This window comes from Sorex araneus, chromosome 4 (genome assembly GCF_027595985.1).
Source record: "Sorex araneus isolate mSorAra2 chromosome 4, mSorAra2.pri, whole genome shotgun sequence".
Lineage (NCBI taxonomy): Eukaryota > Metazoa > Chordata > Mammalia > Eulipotyphla > Soricidae > Sorex > Sorex araneus.
Window position 1 is genome coordinate 211,281,979 of NC_073305.1, and position 19,382 is coordinate 211,301,360.

Genomic DNA, 19,382 nt, shown 5'->3' on the forward strand with positions numbered 1-19,382 from the left:
GTTATTTGAAAGTGATCACTCTACTTCCAGTGAAACCTATCTCCATTCCTTCGGCAGTTTTCTTCGTGCCTGGTGCCCTGTCCCCAACCAGACATTCACATAGTAAGGTGGTTGTCACTCCCATTTTACAAATGGTGGGGGAGGCCGGGGTGGGGGGGCGGGGGCGAAGCACTCCTCTCTGAGATGCCAGATAACCCGGCCAAGCCCCTCCAGTGAAGAAGTAGCTGATCCCAGAGCCCCACCCAGGTCCGTCTGGCCCCTCAGCCCATGCATTTTAGCTCCGCCTTGTGAACTGACAGACTCACAGACCTTGGAGCATATGTGTGCTGTGCCATGCTGATAGCAGAGAAGGTTGCAGGGTAGGGGTGGGTGGGAGGGGGCGTATCTGGGTGACTCCCCACTGCCTCCTTTATGCCAGTGTGCAAGATGGGTTTTGGAATTGGCAAGGATTAAGTATTCTCTACCGTCTTAATGTTATAACCCACCCTGTGTTTGAATATCTCTAAAGGACACTTGTCACTTTCTGCCCTCAACTCCATCTCTTTTTTTTTTTTTTTTTTTTTGCTTTTTGGGTCACACCCAGCGATGCTCAGGGGTTACTCCTGGCTTTGCACTCAGGAATTACTCCTGGCAGTGCTTGGGAGACCATATGGGATGTCAGGGATCGAACCCGGGTCGGCCGCGTGCAAGGCAAACGCCCTACCTGCTGTGCTATTGCTCCGGCCCCTTTTTTTTTTTTTTTTTTTTTTTGCTCTTTTGAGCCATACCCAATGGTACTTCGGGCATCCTCCTTACTCTGCACTTTGGGGATCACTCCTGGTGGGACTCGGGACCATATGGGATGCTGGGAATCAAACCCAGGTTGGCCTCATCAAGGCAAACACCTTTCTTGCTTTCCCGTTTTGCTCCGGCCCCCTCAGCTCCTTTCCTAAGCTATCTTTGGGGGTTGTTTCTACGCTTTATTGGCATGCCATTGGATTGTTTTCAGCGATACAAAATAACAATCTGTATTTGTCCACACAGAAATAATTCAGATAGTAGCTGGTTAGCAGCCACTACCATCCAGAGTTGCAAAGTTTTTGTTCTTGTAACACGAACTCAGATCTCTCTTTCTTTCTCTTGGGTTTTGGGCCACCCCTGGTGGTTTGGGAGCTGCTCCCAGCCCTTTGCTCAGGGGTGCTTCCTGGTGGGGTTCGGGGTACCATATGGGACCAGAGATAGAATCTGGGCCTCCTGCATGTTCAGCCTCTGCTCTGCCCATTAAACCCATTTTTCAGGCCTTTCTTGGTCACTGTTATCCCCACAGTGGCTCTGGTGGCAACTTGGGGCCACATGCCTTGCTGTGGCGCTCGCCAGGACGTGTTCCTCTGGTTCAGTGCCCACGCACTCCCCACACTGTCTGCCGAAGGCTGCACCCTGCAGCGGTGGGGCTGTCAGGTGAGTTTGCCAGGATCACACTGTTAGAGTTGTGGGGCTCCCCCACTTCCTGAGTTTGGTCACCAGGGGTTGTCCTGTCCTTTTCCTGTAGTGCTCGAACACTTAATTCTGGTCCTCACACATCTCTGGCTGACTGTATTTGGGGGGGGGGGGGGGTGTTGGGGGGAGCGCAAGCAGGGCTCATGCTCTCTCCCTCGTGCTGCAGAAACAGGGTTGGGGCTTTTCTTCACTGAGCCATGCCCTGACCCTCTGAGAATCTTTCAGGTATGCAGTTGAGGGTTCGAGCCTGCAGTGACTGAGCTGTACATGTGAGCGCCGGGAAATCTTGCTCTTCTTGTCCTGTTGGGAAAATCATTTTCCCAAGTTAATTGAGGTATCAGAGAGACTAAATAAATACCTGAGTCCAAATATCTGCAAAATTAAGAGAAAGTGAGATTTGGGGAGAGACTTAAAACGTGACTTTAAAAGATCTTTAGGAGCTGGAGTGATAGTACAGAGGGTAATTTGCCTTGCACATGTCTGACCTGGGTTCAGGTATCCCACATGGTTCTCCAAGCAATGCTAGGAGTAATTTCTGAGTGCAGAGCCAGGAATAATCCCTGGGCATTGCTGGGTTGACTCAAAAGGTCTACATAAATAAATAAAAGATCTGTAAGTCCCTCCAGCTTATGAAGAATCACATTCAGTTGGTGGCGAAGCTGCATGTCAGGAACTGGCATGCACATTCTGCTTGCCAAGGGGAGCGCTCTAACTGGTTCTTGGTCTGCCCTGCCACACCTGGCCTGTATGTACGTGGGGAGACGCCCAGGTCCACACAGCCTGTTCACCCAGATGCGAGCACCTCTTCACCCCCACGTACCCCTCTGCACCCCGCAGCTTTCACATCATTATCATTGAGATCGTTTATGTTGGCACCGACATAAAGAGGGGGTAGAAAGCAGTTGCTGACACTGACAGGGCATTTACCACTTGAAAACAAGTGCTCTTTGGAGTCTTTGACGTTTATTAATTCCTTGAGTCCACCCAAGAACCATCAGGCAGGTAGAGTTATTGAAGTTTTATAGCTCAAGTGATGGCGAAGCTAGTCATTCTGGCTCAAGCCCATACTGTTAATCACTGTTCTGGAATCCCTCCCTGTTACAGTATTTTTCATGGCTCAAAATGGTTGTCCCCCTACCCAGCTTTTGTTGTAGAGAAAGTTAAGAAAGTGAGTATTTTGCTTTTTCAGATAGGCAAGGAGAGAGGGATTTGGTATTGAGCATTGCCTGAACTTTTCACCCATGTCTGCCACAGGAAGCCTGGTGTCCCCTGGAGAAGTCTGCGCCCTTGCACTGTGCCCTGCTGCAGTCATGAAATGGAGAGCTAGGGGTCCAGAGAGTGAGTGAGCACTGCAGGGGGAGCACTTGCCTTGCACTCCCTGGCACCTCACTTGGTCCTCTGGACATTATGAGGAGTGATCCCTGGGCAGAGAGCCAGGATAAGCCCTGAGCACCACCAGGTGTGGTTCAAACACCAAAAAATTAAAAGTAAACGGAAACGTCAAATTGTCCTCCAGTTCTGTGCTGTAGATTGGCGCTCAGTAGAAAAGTAACACAAGCAGGGTTAGACAAAAACCCAGTTCCAGCACCTCATTGCAAGTGACTAAAGTCCAACTCGAAGCCATTTAAAGCTATAAAGGGCTGTATTGGCTTACACAGCAAATGAGGGGCGAGACCAGCTTGAGAGGCAGCATAACGTGAGCCTCGGGAGTTACTTAATCTCTGCTGGTCCCCAAAGCTGTGCCGTGGGTCTGGCCACTGAACCCAGAGACTGAGTGCAGTACTCCGCAGACACTCGGAACAGTTGCCGCTGTGGAGGGAGCACCCCCATTCTTCACTGACCCTAAGCACACGCTTCTAAGATGGAAACCCCTTCAGGCTCTTTCTAAAAGCAAATGCGTATCTTTCCCGCCTTCCTGTTTATCAGTAAAGGTGCAGGATGGGCTGGCGGCCAGCTGAATCCAGTGACCCAGGAGAGAGACCATTTTTGGCCATTAACGGCAGGGAGGGACCCGGTCCCTGGCAAGGTTAGCACGCCTCCAGCTCCCTCCTGTTTGAACACAGGGCCACAGCGAGCTCAGGAGAGACCAACTGGGCAGCCAAAACTGCCAGGAAGGAGGTGCTGTCAGTACAAAGGGGAGGGCAAGAAGGGACCTTGGGTGACAGCAAGGCCGCCCCCAGGCCTGGATGTGGCAGCCGCTCCTTCCTCCCCCACTTTTCCTCCGTCCTCCCACGGGACAGAGCAGCCACAGCCCTGTTCCATACAAGGCTGAAGCGACAACCAGTAAATGAGTCTGTTGTCCTGGGGTGATACTGCTTGTCGTGTGGGGGCCACCACGGGGGCGTGCCTGGTGACAGGCCAGCTGGACTCTGTCTCCATGGTGGCTCTCTCCCTGGGGACTGGCGGCGGGCAATTACTGTCATTACCCCAGAGCAGAGTCTTTGTCCTCCAACTCCAGGAAGGGAGAGACCTTAGCTGACAGTCTCCTGTTGACCGAGGGCACGGGCTAGGGGACATTGGGTGGTTTCAGTGGCCCAGAAGGCCAGGGCTAGATTAGGCTTCCGGCAGGACTCCAGACTTTTTTTTTTTTTTTTTTTTGCTTTTGCTATTCGGGTCACACCCAGCGATGCTCAGGAGTTACTCCTGGCTCTGCACTCAGGAATTACTCCTGGCGGTGCTCAGGGGACCATATAGGATGCTGGGAATCGAATCCAGGTCGGCCACGTGCAAGGCAAACGCCCTACCCGCTGTGCTATCATTCCAGCCCCAGGACTCCAGACTCTTACCGCTCTAGTTGACTCTCTGGCTCCCCACACAGCAGTGCTCAGCGTTACTCCTGGCTCTCCGGAATCGCTCCTGGTGGGCCTCGGGGTGGGGAGGGGGCTGTGTGGTGCCGGAAATCGAACCCCGGTCGTCCACCTGCAAGGCAGGCACCTGCCCGCCCTATTACCTCTCCAGACCAGTCCTTGTTTTGTCTTGTTTGAGGGGTCGGGGACACCCACTTGCTAGAAAACATTTAATCCTCCTGAGCTGTTAAAACAGTAGAATCTTTTCTTTGGTTTTGTGTTTTTGTGCCACACCTGGCAGTGCTCAGGGCTTACTCTGGAAGGCTCGGGGAACATAGCGAACGCGCAAGGCAAGCGCCTGACCCGCTGTATTATTTCTCCAGCCCAAGTGGAGGTTTTATAACCCATTAAGGGGGAGAAACTGATCTGCAGAGAGGAAGAGGGAAGTCAGCTTGCCCGTATCGTAGACTGAAGGAGGCGGAACCCCAGCTAAGTCTTACCTGGCTGCCAGGTGTTAATGCAGCTCTGAAGACTCCTGGGCTTTTGTTGCATTAAGCCTCTGCTTTCTAGATATTCCTAAGCAGGTGGGCGCACCTGCTTTCATCACACTTTTCTGACCTGACACATCCCGCACCCCCCACCCCCGCTCCCCAGGGGTTGGGTAATTCAGTGCAGAGTACCCTGCTTCCCCCAGAGAGAGAAAGAGAGTGGCCTGGTCACTCCCGGCCAGCTGGAGAGAATGCACGTGCCGGTCACGCCCAAGAGGCACGGGAAGGGAAGCGAAGCCCGCTGTCTCTCAGACTTTGGGCCAGAAGCCTGAGGCTTTTCTCTGCCTTGGCTCATGCTGGCTTCAATCCTCCTCACCTCTGGTGTCTGCCGCATGCGCTCTCTGATTCCCCCGGCAAGCAGCCGGAGCCCAGGGAGCAGAGGGCAGTGGGAGAGCACCCTGGGACGAGACGCAGGTTTCTGTAGTTTTGGTAATAACAGTGGCTGAAGCACCGTCCTTAAGGACTTTTCCCGAGAACCCTAGGAGGTAGGTGCACCGACCCTTGGCTAGAGCACTAGAGGACGGGCATGAGAATCCACCTGACGGAACCAGGGGCATGGCGAGGGTCAGAGACTTGCCCAGGGCTGACATTTGAGCCCAGGCTTCTTGAGACCTGGTTTTGGGTGGGAAGGGAAGGAGAGCGTGACTCCGGGAGCCTGGGATTGGGCACTTGCCAGGCAGCAAGGCACAGCGAGGCCATTGATGGTGCGTCTGCAGAGTCCGCAGACTGGGGTAATGCTCCAGTCCCGTCACCTTCTGGCTCCCATGACCCTGGCAAGTAACCTCATCCCGAAGTGCTCATTGTGTGAGGGTTGCATGAGCCCATCTCTGTCAAGTCTAAGGGTCACAGAGGTTCGTTTGTTTTTATGATTACCAACACCAGGCAGACAGGTTGTACTTCTGCAGCATCACCGTAGATGGGTAAGAGCGAAGCATCTTCTCAGCGAGGACTCCTCGGAGGGAGTCTGGCAGAGCTGTGCAGTACCACAGAGAGGGAGGGGGGAAAGCAGAAGGGGGGTAGCGTGCAGGTTTGCATGTGGGAGCCCCAGGTTCCATCCCCAGCACCCCCCTGTCCCCTGAGCATTGCTAGGAGTGACCCCGAAGAATCTCACCAGAATGTGCCTACATCTCCACTCCCAAGTACCATCTCTCTCTGCCAAAAAAGAAAAAAAAAAAGGACCAAAAAAAGTGAATGAAACTTTCATCTGCATTGAGTGCTGAGTGACCAGCGAATAATGAATGAAACCCGCCCCTCCCCCACATTTACTTTCGGTGCTTTGCTTTAAATCATGTCTTAAGGGCTTGTGGCTAAGGGGACATCCCCTAAGGGTGTGGCTCAGAGGGATGCCCTTCAGTGTCAGTGCCTTCGTCCTATCTGCAACACTGCCAGCAGTGGACCAAATAGCACACTAGAGTAGTGGGCAGGCTGAGCAGGGAAGGGGAGGAAGGGGCCGGAAAGAGCAGGGAAGAGCAGATACGGCCACTTTGCAGGACTGGCTGGGCGCTTGGATTTGGGGTGCTCACCATTCCCTAAATGGCAACTAGAGGGACTCTCACTGTACGTTTTCTTCTCTCCCCTCCCTTCTTCCCTCTCTTCTTCCCGTATTTTCTGTTGAGCACTGCTTGCTTGCCTTGTAGGAGTCTGGGCTTTGGGTGTGCGCGGTGCAGAGGACCTTCCCTGCCGAAACCCCAGGGACTATCTCTAGTGAGCTGTCCTGGTAGATTACGTTTCCCATGTGTTGGTTGGCACCACTGATTTCTGGAAGAATGGAGTGTGGCCCCCCTCCACCCGCCCCCAACACCCCGCAGCTTGCTCTGCTGATTCTGCATCAGCTAGCCACTCTGTAGGATAACTCAGTCTGCATCAGAGCTGTCTGTGAGTGGACTGAGTGCTGGGGCTTGGAGACCCTCAATCCAGGCATGTGGGGACTTCTGGGGTATTAGCGTTTTTCTTTCTTAGTCTGGGTGCTGTTTCCATGGGGCATGTTTAAGTTCATGCACTTCAAACTCCGAAGTACAATGAATTGCATGTATATGTTTTCTGGGCACAGATTCAACTTCAATAAAAAGATGACAAACCACAGGGATAAAGCATTCATTCCAAAAATATCTCTTATTAGCAAAGGGGGACCAGGCAGCACCAAGGATTGAACCCAGGAATAAACACATGCCTGTGTGCCAGCCCCTTTGAGCTCTAGAGAGAGCTTAGCAGCAGGCATTTTATTTTTTTAGTTTTTATCTGGGCCACGTCCAGTGATGCTCAGGGGTTAAAGCTCCTGGCTCTATACTCAGAAATTACTCCTGGCAGACCACATGAGATGCCCAGGTCAGCTGCATGCAAGCCCAGCTCCCTCCCCGCTGTCCTCTCTCTCCAGCTCCACCGGCAGATGTTTTAATTACTCCTTCTGAGGAGGCACTGTGTTGGCAGCTGAGGAGGGAGAGTTCAGAAGACATGTCATCATTGCTTCTCAGTTTATTGGGTGGTGGGAGGGGCGCTTGTAATACGGATGATTTTGCTCGACTCTCTCTGACCTTGCGCACTCAGGAGCACGGTGTAGTCTTTAGCCAACTAAGGCTGCCACTCACTCGGTGTCTGTAGAAGCCACAAGGGTAGAAGAGCTGGCACTTGCGGCAGGCACCGGTGGAAGTGCGATGGCAAATTGCTGGCTTTCAATTTTGTTGTTTTCAGGAAAAATCATGTGAATTTTGTTTGTTTTGTGGGGCTAAGTGGGGTTCATGCTGAGTTAGGGATTTGCCTGTTCAGCCACATCCTGGGTCCTTCTGACCCGATTTTTTTGGTGTGTTGGGACTGCACTCAGGAATTACTCCTGGGGGTGCTCGGGGACCCTATGGGACGCCAGGGGACCGAACCCCGGCTGGCACTTTGCAGGGCATTCTTCCCACCAGCCCAGCCTCCTGGGAAGGACAGGGGGAGCGAACAGCCCGGTGGCACAGGGCGGGGCTGGCCTGGTGCTTCGCAACTTTCACCCCGCACAGCACAGGCACGTCTAACCGCGGGCTGACCGCGGGCATACTGTCGGCGGGCGGGCTTCCTCCGCCGGGGGGCGGGGGGTCGCGGGCCTGAAACCGTGCTTGCCTAAACAGCCCCCAGCTGCGGCCGTGCCAGCGGGCGGGCCGCTGCGCTCTAACCTGGCGGTGCTCGGCGTTAGTGGGTGGTAGTGGGCTCGCCGGGAAGGTGCCGCGGGCAGCCAAGCATCCCGCCTCTGCTCTACCCTTTCGCACCCGGGTGGCTGCCTTCTCTCCCGAACTGCAGTTCAGCGCGGCCGGACCTCGGCTTGCATTCTCGGGGGCTGGGTGGGGGGTGGGGGCTTTGGGAACTCCTGGAGGGGGATGCCCGCGACTCGCCCCGCCCAGAAAGGGGGAAGCGCGGAACTCCCGGGGGTGGGTTCTCGGCATCCCCACGCCGGTGCGGTTTCCCAGGCGCCTCACGTGTCTGCGGTGGGCGCGGCTTCCCTGTCAATCAAGCTCCGGGGCCCGGGCCGGCGCTCCCATGGTGCCGCGCGGCGGGCGGGTTTGGATTTTAAATCCCCGCGGCCAATCAGTAGCGCGCAGGCTTTTGTAACGTTCCCGGCTCCGCGTTTGAATTCGGGGAGGAGCGGCGCGGCGCCAGGCTCTGCCCAGACCCTGCGAGGCCCGCCGAGCGAGTCCGGGAGCATGAACGCGGCCGCCGCTGCAGGGAAGCTGGCGCGGGTGCCCGCCGACGCCGGGAGGGCCGGGGCCCCCGGCCCTGCAGCGCCCGGGGCCCCGGCGGCCGGCCCGCCGGCCAAGGAGATCCCGGAGGTCCTGCTGGACCCGCGCAGCCGGCGGCGCTACCTGCGGGGCCGCTTCCTGGGCAAGGGCGGCTTCGCCAAGTGCTTCGAGATCTCGGACGCCGACACCAAGGAGGTGTTCGCGGGCAAGATCGTGCCCAAGTCGCTGCTGCTCAAGCCGCACCAGAAGGAGAAGATGTCCATGGAGATATCCATTCACCGCAGCCTCGCCCACCAGCACGTCGTGGGCTTCCACGGCTTCTTCGAAGACAACGACTTCGTGTTCGTCGTGTTGGAGCTCTGCCGCCGCAGGGTGAGGACCGGCCAGGAGCTGCCTGCGGGGGGCGCTGCCCGGGAAGAGGGTTGTTTGAGTGGGGCCGACTCTGGTTGCTGCTCCTTTCCTGGCCCCCTCGGGGTGCGGGTCTATGGAGACCCCCGGCTAATGGACTCCGGGGCTTCCGGAGTTGCCCAGGGAGGACCCCCGGGCTAGGGGTGCTGCAGGCCGGGCACTTCCGGAGTAGGACTGGATGGTGGTGTGGGGGGAGGTGTTGGAGCCAAACTGCGGAGCTTCCGGGCAAGAGGGACCAGGAAGGGATCTGCTGCCGCCAGGAGGCCCCCGGGAGAAGGCTGACTGGGCTACCGGGGTGGGTCTGGGGTGGGTCTCAGGTGAGCCAGCCAAGCAGGAGAAGGGGGTGTCGGGCCAGGCTTGAGGGAGGGTCGGCCCACCGCTTAACCTAAGGACCCTCCTTCCTGGCGTGGGCCTCAGTGTGGACCCCCATTTCTCTCCTGGCCTTGCCCAGTCTCTCCTGGAACTGCACAAGCGGAGGAAAGCGCTGACGGAGCCCGAGGCCCGCTACTACCTGCGCCAGATTGTCCTGGGCTGCCAGTACCTGCATCAGAACCGGGTCATCCACCGGGACCTCAAGCTGGGCAACCTCTTCCTCAATGAGGATCTGGAGGTGAAAATAGGTGAGCTGCTCCGCCCACAGCAGGGGGGCCTGACACCATTACAAGGAGCAGGTTGGCCAGGGGGAGGAAGACAGGGTAGGAGGTTTGGTCTCTTGAGGGATGGAGAATCCACCCTCCCTCCCTCCCTTCCTTCCTTCCTTCCTTCTTGGGTCACACCTGGTGATGCTTAGGGGTTACTCCTGACGCTGCACTGAGGAATTATTCCTGGCAGTGCTCAGGGGGCCGTATGGGATGCCAGGGATAGAACTCCGGGTTAGCCGTGTGCAAGACAAACACCCCATCCCCTATACTATTGCTCCGGTCCAGAGAATCCATTGTCTAGTGCAGTTTAAAGGGAGCCCGAAGGTGCTGTGTGCAGACATACCTGTTGGTACCCCTACGTGGTAGGGTACCATTTGATTCATTTCCATGTTTCTGTTGGAGATTTGACATAAACGTTTAAATTTGGGGATCCCTTTTTTTTTGGTTTGGGGGTCACTCAGCAGTATTCAGGTTACTTAGGGGCTCTTAGCTCAAGGACTGGCTCCAAGTGGTGTTGGGGTGCAACTCAAACCCTGCTTTGCATGCGATGAGTTGGCTCCAGGGCTGCTTTTAAACAACCGGGAGATTTAGGCGTCCGGGGGCACATTTATCCTGGGCAGAAAATTGGTTGTGTGGAAAAGGACTGTTCCTTTAGACTTCTTTGCCACAGTCTGTCTTGGCATTTCTGAGCGTGGTCCTGGAAACGTTGGGGTGTTGCTGATTCCTCTGAGAAGTCTCACCTTCCATATAAGGAGTGGACCTGAGACGTGGACGGCCCCCTGGACCCATCTTTGCTGTGTACCTGGCACAGAGGCCCAAGGAATGAATTGCCTGCATCTTCCTGGTTGAGCCTGAACTGTGGTCGGCATTGACAGGTGACAGGCCTGCGCCTGAGTGCTTCCTCTTCCTTCTGTCACAGGGGATTTTGGACTGGCCACGAGAGTCGAATATGACGGGGAGCGGAAGAAGACCCTGTGCGGGACTCCTAATTACATAGCTCCCGAGGTGCTGAGCAAGAAAGGGCACAGTTTCGAGGTGGACGTGTGGTCCATCGGGTGCATCATGTAAGTGGAGCGTTGACTCAGCTGCCCGGGGCAGGGCCTCCTTGGGACACCCTCCTGACCTGGCTGCCCCGGGGGCAGAGTGCCACCACTCAGGCCCGGCTCTGTCGCTCTCTCGCTTGCCCTTGTGTCTCTTGTCCCTCACCCCTCATCTCTGATGGGTCTGTGAATCTGGGAAGGGGCAGAGGACACTGCAGCGTCACTGGCGCCCTTTGCTCCTGGTGCATGGTCCAGTGAGTGGCACCCTGGGGGCTTGTTAGAAAAGCAGAATCTTGGGATCCCAGACTGTTGGGTCAGAACCTGGATCCTTATGAGATCCTGGGGTGCCACCTGTTCAGAGGCGGGGTGTACCCCGGCCCCCGGAGCAGCCTGGGCGGGAGGAGGGCCCCGTGTTTCACTGAGAGGCGGGGCCCTTCTCTGTGTGGTCTTAGTTGCTCTCTGGGTGCAGGCTTGCCCCAGTCAGGGCTTGCATCTGGTTTGCACTGGAGCCAGAGGACCTCCACAGCCCAGTGCTTCGGTGCAGGCGGCCCTCCATTCTGATCGGCCGGGTGACACCTGTCACCTCTTGGGTCCTCCATTTCTGCAGGGGGCAATGGGAAACGCACTGACCAGGAGAATCCTCTGCTTAGCACCTGCTGAGGGCGCTCCTGCCCTGGTGTCCAGTGCCCCAGGACCAGACTGGGTGCCGGGCCACCCCTTGGGTCCCCAAGATGATCGATGCCTTCTGCTCCGTGTTTCCGAGGGGAGCCTTGAGCGCGGTCCCATTTTGCTTGCAGGTACACCTTGTTAGTGGGCAAGCCCCCTTTTGAGACCTCCTGCCTTAAGGAGACGTATCTCCGGATCAAGAAGAATGAGTACAGCATCCCCAAGGTGACTGCACACGCTCACACGTACAAGTTGATTCTCCTAAAAAACTTTCGGGAAATTGAAATTGAATTCAGCTCAATACAGGACACCAAGATAGGTCACCTTCAGCCGTGAGAAAGTCACAGAGCTTCGGAAAGCTCCTTGTCTGAGATTGTCGGTGGCCCTTGCTTGGTATATGTGCATGAAACGTTTTGGCGGCGGGGGGGGGGGGGGTGGTGTGTGTGTGTGTGTGTGTGTGTGTGTGTGTGTGTGTGTGGTGAGCCATGGTGAGCGTAGAAGTAAGTTGTAGATCTCACAGGCAGATTTCTGTTTCTCGCGGGGGGGCTTTGGGAAGGAAACGGAATCAGATGGGAAAAAGGTATGGTTGAGACGCATTGGCATAGATACTTCCAAAGGTCTTGGCCCGGCACCGGAGCCATAGTCCAGTGGGTAGGGCACTTCCCTTGCACTGCACAGCCAGGCCACCTGGGGCAGCGAGCCTAAATCCTGGGACTTGTCATTTCCTGCCTCTGGAGCACCTCCCAGAGGGCCTTGCAGGCGGTAAGCGCTCACACAGCACGAGACACTGAATCCGAGTGGTTTGCATTTTCCCAACCACTGGCGTAAACACACCCGAAGCAACAGGTCCCGCTGTGGCGGCGGCTTACAGCCACTGTCCCTAAAGGACCCTTAGGGAGGGAAAGGGGGTGCTGCCGAGCTCAGAGCTGGATTCCAGGGTGCATGAGACTGCTTAAGTCTGGGTGCCCACACCCCTGGGGGTGGCTGTGCTGCTGGGGCCTCCAGCCCTCGGGGCACCCCAGGACCCTGGGCAGCCAGGCTGTGTGCTAGGGCCTGGGAACAGAGTGCCAGGCAGTCCATGGACCAGCCCCGCAGTTCCAGGGGCCTTGTGGTGCAGGGGTTAAAGTGGGGTCAGCACATACGTAGCAGGTACCCCTTAGCCCACCTCCCCGGCCCAGGGCTGTGTGTGCATCTGAGGGACGTGCCTCAGTGTGCAGGGATTCAAAGGAGAGACGGTGATAAGGACACCCTGTAAGTGCTAAGGGTTTGGGGGGTGGCGGGACTGGGACCATACATGGTACACAGGCTCTGCTCAGGGACAGTGTGGTGGCAGGGATCAAACCCGGGTTGGGCAGTGTGCATGAGAAGTGCATGGCGAGACACGCCTGTGTCAGCGGGTTCATCCCTGTACTCTCTGGCCCTAGGTGTTTTGTGGGGTAGGTGCAGGGGCGGGGGTGTTGTTTTCTTGTTGTTGCTGTTGTTGGCTTTGTGCCATACTGCCAGTGCTCAGGGCTTAGTCCTGGCTTTATGCTCGGGGATCACTCCTGATGGGCTTGGGGTTCTGGGGGTCAACCTGCGTCAGCCATGTGCAAGGCAAGTACCTTACCTGCTGCTGCTCGACTATGGCTCCAGGCCCAGCAGCCACACGTAAATTTTGGTATTTTAGGATTTTTTATACTGTTTTGGAATGAGCATGAATGAAGTGTGAAGAGCATTTTGCTGGCACCTGTGCGTGAGTTGTTGACGGTGGCTACTTTCTGCATTGACTTGCGCTGGGCTTATAGCCTTGACGCTTTTCACTTGGGCTTCAGGCTTGATGCTGATACGGAGACCCTAGAGGGAGTGATTCGTAACAGCTGGTGTGAAGGGGCAGAACTCGGGCTTAAAGCCAGGGCTTTCAAACCTCAGAGCTTAAGTTTTCAGGCCAGAGCAGTAGTACAGCAGGTAGGGTGTTTGCCCTGGCATGCGGCTGACCCAGGTTTGATCCCCAGCATCCCTTCTGGTCCCTCAAGCACCACCAGGACTCCTGAGTGCAAAGCCAGGAGTAAGTCCTGAGCACTGCTGGGTATGGTCCCCAAGCAAAAATTGATATCACTGTATCACTGTCATTGTCATCCCATTGTTCATCGATTTGCCCGGGTCGGTGCCAGTAACATCCCTGTCACATGCTAGTGTAGCCCGATGGCGTATTGGGGGTTCTTCCAGGATCAGGGGAATGAGGACCATCGTTGTTGCTGGTTTTGGCATATCGAGTATGCCACGGGTAGCTTGCCAGGCTCTGCCGTGCAAAATAAATAAATAACCACTCTTTAAATAAAAAAAGCATGTATGTTCTCAAGCACTGTCCTAGTGGGGCTCTGGGGAGTGTCTTGACTCTAACAGCGAGCTGGGGGGCAGGGGCGGAAAGCCTGAATTAATATTGCCTCCCCAAAGGAAGGCAAAATTCCCTACACAGGCTGACACTTGTGGGAACTTGGCGTACTTGAGACTGGGGGGCTACGTGTGGGCGCGTGGCCTGCACCTGCAGGTGGCACTGGGCTCCCTGTCACCTCCTCACGGCGGCCTCTCTCTGCTCCAGCACATCAACCCGGTGGCCGCCTCCCTCATCCAGAAGATGCTTCAGACAGATCCCACTGCTCGCCCGACCATTCACGAGCTGCTCAATGACGAGTTCTTCACCTCCGGCTACATTCCCGCCCGGCTCCCCATCACCTGCCTCACCATTCCGCCCCGGTTCTCCATCGCTCCCAGCAGTCTGGACCCCAGCAGCCGGAAGCCCCTCACAGTCCTCAATAAAGGTAAGGGGTGTGTCTGGGATGGCCACAGGCCCTTCTTCCTTGGGCCCCCCCCCACACACACCTTGAGAAAGATAGCGAGCAGCAGACCCTGTGGCCCAGGAGAGGCATCTGGGGGTGCCCCCTGAAACATTCTATTAAAATGCAGTTCGAGTAAGACAGCTTGCTTTTTAGACCCTGCAAACTTCGGTGTGTAGTTGAGGGGCGGGACTTCTGGTTAGACCTCATGCCAGAGCTGGAGAGAGGGCACCGCGCAGGTGCTTGCCTTGCTTTTATGGCCAACCAGGGTTCCATCCCCAGCACCCCATTATGATGCCCTGAGCACAGAGCCAGAATCAAGCCCCGAGCAGGTACGGCCCCCAAACCAAAATAACAAACCCACGCAATTCCATTGCATCGTTTGTTTCAGAGGACAAAATTAGGAACTGCATGAGAGGGTGGGGTGGTGCGGGGGTAGAGAGCCTCGAGGTTATGTAGATCTTTCTGACTCACAGTCTTCCAACCTTTTCCGTCAGTCAACATCTTCCTTATATTTGCTTTATCTCTTTATTTTTCTTTTGTTTCACAAACCACAGCACAGGACACAATTGAGTTCAGGAAACGTAACGTTGATACAGTATTGTATAATACTGTCTCTCTCTGCTGTGGTGTCGCTATCTTTTTCTTAATTCAAGTGCCTGATTTAAATATAAAAGGGCTTTTACTTTATTGTGCTCATATTTCTTTTTTCAAATAAAAAGCTTTCTTATGGTACTGTAAGTAATTTAATTTATTTTTTTAATTGAATCACAGTGAGATGTAGGTAATTTTTCAACCTGTATAAGATGTAGGTAATTTTTCAACTTGTATATGAACTAATTTTATTAAGATATTCATATAGATTATATAAAATAGGTTTTTCAGTTTCTATGTAAATTAATTCCTGTTATTAAGTAATGACTTACTTCCTAGCATTTGTGTTTGTCCTCTGGGACATATTTCACTAAAGATACAAGAAGGTTTTTTTTCAAAGCCTTTCTTGTTTGTTTGGGCTATACCAGCAATGCTCAGGATTACTCCTGGCTCTGTACTCAGGAATTATTTCCTCGGGAAACCATTATAGTATGCCAGGGATCAAACCTGCGTCAGTCACGTGCAAGGCAAACAGCCTACCTGCTTTACTATTGCTCTGAGCCATCTCATCTCTGACTGTGGCCCCTATCCTGCCTGTTGACTCCCTGGTCTTATGCTGTAGCCCCCTTGGAACATTCTAGATGGGCCCTCACATGGTTCCTATTTGAAAAACACCAGTTTCCATCATCCATGTGATATCTGATGGTTTCTCTGCTGCTCAGTTACAGTTTTCCCCTTTGTGATGAATAAATACTTTGCCAGGGGCTGCTTAAGAGCATCCTTTTTCTTGAAAACAGGTTTTCCCACTGATTTGAGCCTAAAATGCAAATGGCTCTGGGGGCCGCATTCACAGTACTCCAGCTGCTCCTGTCTAGGTGTGGGGGACACGCAGTGACGGGCTCCTGCTAGGGCGAGCTTCTTTCCCATCCTCCACTCACTCACTGGATTCTGGAGGGAGCAGCTATCTTCTTCCTCTCGCCCATGGATAGATATCCTGGGTTTGTTACTTGGGCTTTGGTGTAATACTGTTACTTTAAGGACAGCTTTTTTTTTAAAAAAAAAAAATCTTTGAACAGAGAGCATATTTTAAAAACTTGCACTGGAAAGTTTTGAACCTTGAGCCGAGATCAGGGCTGGAGGAGAGTATTGTGGGCAGGATACATCCCTTACACAGGCCAACCCTAATTTGTTCCCTGGTACAGCATGTGGTTCCCCAGCCCCACTGAGAGTGATCCCTGAGCACTGCCAAGTGTGACCTCCCCCCCACAAAATGGATAAAAAAACAAACTCAACCAAAGTCAAGAGAACTATTTTTTTAATCCCGTTTATCTGTTTATTTATTTAGTATTTATGGTTTTGGGGCCACACCTGGCAGTGCTCAGGGGTTACTCCTGGCTCTGCGGTCAGGGCTCACTCCTGGTAGGGTCAGGGGCCCGTATGAGATACTGGAAACTGAACACGGGTTGGTGCATGCAAGGCAAGCACCCTCCCTTGCTGCACTATCTCTCCAGCCGCCTTTCTCTGAGCTTTTAAAGTACTCTTCGTACTGCACAATTGTCACAGATTTTCTGCTAGATTTTTTTTTTTTTTTTTGCTTTTTGGGTCACACCCAGCGATGCTCAGGGGTCAGTCCTGGCTCTGCACTCAGGAATTACCCCTGGCGTTGCTCAGGGGACCATATGGGATGCTGGGAATCGAACCCAGGTCAGCTGCGTGCAAGGCAAATGCCCTACCCGCTGTGCTATTGCTCCAGCCACTCTGCTAGATTTTTTTGCCCCCCAAAAAAGTGGGATGCTGCCATTATATGAAGACTTGAAAAAAATCTTACACAGGGTAGATAGGGTAAATATCTTATTTCACACTAAGTCCTTATCACAGCATGGGGATGTTGTGGGGTTAGTTAGTTTGTTTATTTGTTTTTTTTTTTAATTATTATTTGAGGGAGGGGCGGGGAACAGCTTTGGGCCACTTCTAGTGGTGCTCGGGGTCTAATTCTCTCCTCAAGAGTGACCCCTGGAAGTGCTCAGGGCACGGGAATTTGAAGCACAGCCGGTTCGCTGCCACCACAGCAGTGCAGTGCCTGACCTCCCCTACTGGTCATCAGCCCACTGAGGGGGGGGTCCCCCTTTTTCCCCCGTCATCATTATAATTAGAATCTCTGATCTTGAAATATCTCAAGAAAACGTTTATATTATACAAGAAGAGCTAGTGCATGTTACAGAGTGAAAGCATGTAGGCACAAAGACCAGTGTTGCCGGGACAGTGGGGGTCTCTTCTGACCCTCGGCGATCTCTTCTGTGCCCGGAGACGTCTCTGAGGCTTTGACTTCTCAGACTCCGAGAGCCCCTGGTGCTGGTGTTGGTGCGTGGTGGGGTCCCGAGCCCGCCCGTCTCCCTGGATGCAGCCTCCGTTGGTACTTGTGGCGGGCAGGCAACCCCCGCTGCACCGCCTCCCGTCAGCAGGGGATTCTGGGGCTCCGTGTGGCCTGGATGTCTTAGGGGGGTGGCCGGGCCCTGGAGCTGCTGGGAGCCCCTCGCCCCCGTCCGGGCCTGGCAGCAGTGCTCTGTGGGTAACCGGGCTCCATTCACCCGAAACGGTGGCAGAGTGCGGGGCGGTGCTGCGGTGCCCCTTGACCTTGGCGTTTGGAGCCCGGCTGATCAGTGCCTCATCTTCCTAGGCATGGACAACTCCATGCCCGAGCGCCCCCGGGAGAAAGAGGAGCCTGTGGTCCGGGAGAGCGGCGAGGCGGCCGACTGCCACCTGGGCGACATGCTGCAGCAGCTGAACAGCGTCAACGCGTCCAAGCCCTCGGAGCGGGGGCTGGTGAGGCAAGGTGGGCACCCAGGGCCCGCGGCGTGGCTTCTGGACGGGACGGGTAGCTCGCAGCCAGCGGCAGTGTTTGGTGGCTTGTCCATCCCGGCCTCTGGAGAGACCTAGAGATCCAGGACTAAGCCAGAGCGCCTGACTTTTAGGGTCGTCCCCAGTCAGGCTCCTGCCTCTGTCCAACCCTCCAGCTCGGCTGCCACTGGTAGTGTGGCTTTGTCATCTTACACGCGACTCACCACCCGATTCCTGCTCAGCCTCCACCGCTGTTAAAAGACCCAGCTGCGCTCCATGCGGAGCTTTTATACTCACACAACTCCCTTTCTGGAACATTCTTTTCCAGAATCTGCGTGGCTCACTCACGCTGTCACGCGTCTGTTCCAGTGCCTCGTGAGCACTTCCAGCTACCCCCTGCCTGCACTTGTCCCCTGTCCCCCTTGGTCAGTTTCCCCTCGTGGCCGAGTGCTGGTTGGATGTGGCAGGCGGGCTTGCTGCACGGGCGATGCTTTGGCCTCCCTGGGGGCCTGGGCCCTCTGGGTGGAGCCCAGCTGGGGTTCTCGGCGAAGCTCCCTGCGTGGGCGCCCGGAGGGGAGGACGGCTTCTGACCACTTGTGTTTGTGTCCAGAGGAGGCCGAGGACCCCGCCTGCATCCCCATCTTCTGGGTCAGCAAGTGGGTGGACTACTCGGACAAGTATGGCCTAGGTAGGTGTCTCCCTCGACTGTTGGTTCTCTGTGCTCCTCCCCGCCCCTCTCCCTCCCGGCTCGCCCCTTCTCACGGTCCTGCTTGCTGCCTCTAGGGTACCAGTTGTGTGACAACAGCGTGGGGGTGCTCTTCAACGACTCCACACGCCTCATCCTCTACAACGACGGCGACAGCCTGCAGTACATCGAGCGTGATGGCTCCGAGTCCTACCTCAGCGTCAGCGCCCACCCCAACTCCCTGATGAAGAAGGTGAGGGCCGGCTGGCCGGGGCAGCGGGGCGGGCTGTGGGCGGGAGAGGGGGTGCCTTCCCCCCCAGGGCCTGGCTCACTGCAGTTCCCACCAGATCACCCTGCTGAAGTACTTCCGGAACTACATGAGCGAGCACCTGCTGAAGGCGGGGGCCAACATCACCCCCCGAGAGGGCGATGAGCTGGCCCGGCTCCCCTACCTGCGCACCTGGTTCCGCACCCGCAGCGCCATCATCCTGCACCTCAGTAACGGCTGCGTGCAGATCAACTTCTTCCAGGTGAGCCGGCGACATGCCGCGGGAGGTGGGGTGGGGGCACTCACCGAGCCGGCCAGGACGCTGGGGGCCCGAGCCCCCAAGGCCAGCACTGCCCCTCCCCGGCTGAGCTCTCCGTCCCTCCCTCCCGTCCCAGGACCACACCAAACTCATCCTGTGCCCGCTGATGGCCGCCGTCACCTACATCGACGAGAAGCGCGACTTCCGCACCTACCGCCTGAGCCTCCTGGAGGAGTTCGGCTGCTCCAAGGAGCTGGCCAGCCGGCTGCGCTACGCCCGCACCATGGTGGACAAGCTGCTCAGCTCGCGCTCGGCCTCCAACCGCCTCAAGGCCTCCTCATAGCGCCCGCTCCCCCTCTGGACTCAGCGGGAGGCCCCTGCTGGTCAGCCCCGCGGGTGCTGCTTTGCTCAGGTGCCCCCCCGGCCCTGGGGGCCGGGGCCAGAGCTGCGCCGCCCGTGTGGTGGGGTTGCGGGGTAAGTTATTTTTGTACATGTTCCGGCTGCAGGTGCGACCGCCCCTTCCTCTCAGCCCCGCCTATGAATTGTACAGAGTATCGCTAGTGAAGATGGGACTGTCCTTTCCTTGTCTTTATACATATTAAACACATGTGAATCTTCTCTTTTGTGCTTCTTCCTGGGGGGCGCCAGCA

The 19,382-nt window shown here is 55.7% G+C and overlaps 1 protein-coding gene across 1 annotated transcript; it reads left to right on the forward strand.

The window, feature by feature from the left end:
• Window positions 1-8,170: 8,170 nt before the first annotated feature.
• On the forward strand, window positions 8,171-19,350 carry PLK1 (polo like kinase 1). Its single transcript, XM_004604113.3, has 10 exons — window positions 8,171-8,892; window positions 9,380-9,548; window positions 10,489-10,633; window positions 11,407-11,500; window positions 13,854-14,073; window positions 17,360-17,515; window positions 18,131-18,208; window positions 18,304-18,458; window positions 18,553-18,735; window positions 18,869-19,350. The coding sequence occupies exons 1-10, from the start codon at window positions 8,485-8,487 to the stop codon at window positions 19,073-19,075; spliced, it is 1,815 nt and encodes a 604-aa protein (XP_004604170.1). The 5' UTR covers window positions 8,171-8,484; the 3' UTR covers window positions 19,076-19,350.
• Window positions 19,351-19,382: the final 32 nt, after the last annotated feature.

What these genes read in the sequence shown, in the direction of transcription:
- PLK1 (XM_004604113.3), top strand. Translation starts at nt 8,485, where the DNA reads ATGAACGCGGCCGCCGCTGCAGGGAAGCTGGCGCGGGTGCCCGCCGAC. An exon ending in CCTCACAGTCCTCAATAAAG is followed by an intron (nt 14,074 to 17,359) that starts GTAAGGGGTGTG and finishes TCATCTTCCTAG; the next exon opens with GCATGGACAACTCCATGCCC. An exon ending in GCGGGGGCTGGTGAGGCAAG is followed by an intron (nt 17,516 to 18,130) that starts GTGGGCACCCAG and finishes GTTTGTGTCCAG; the next exon opens with AGGAGGCCGAGGACCCCGCC.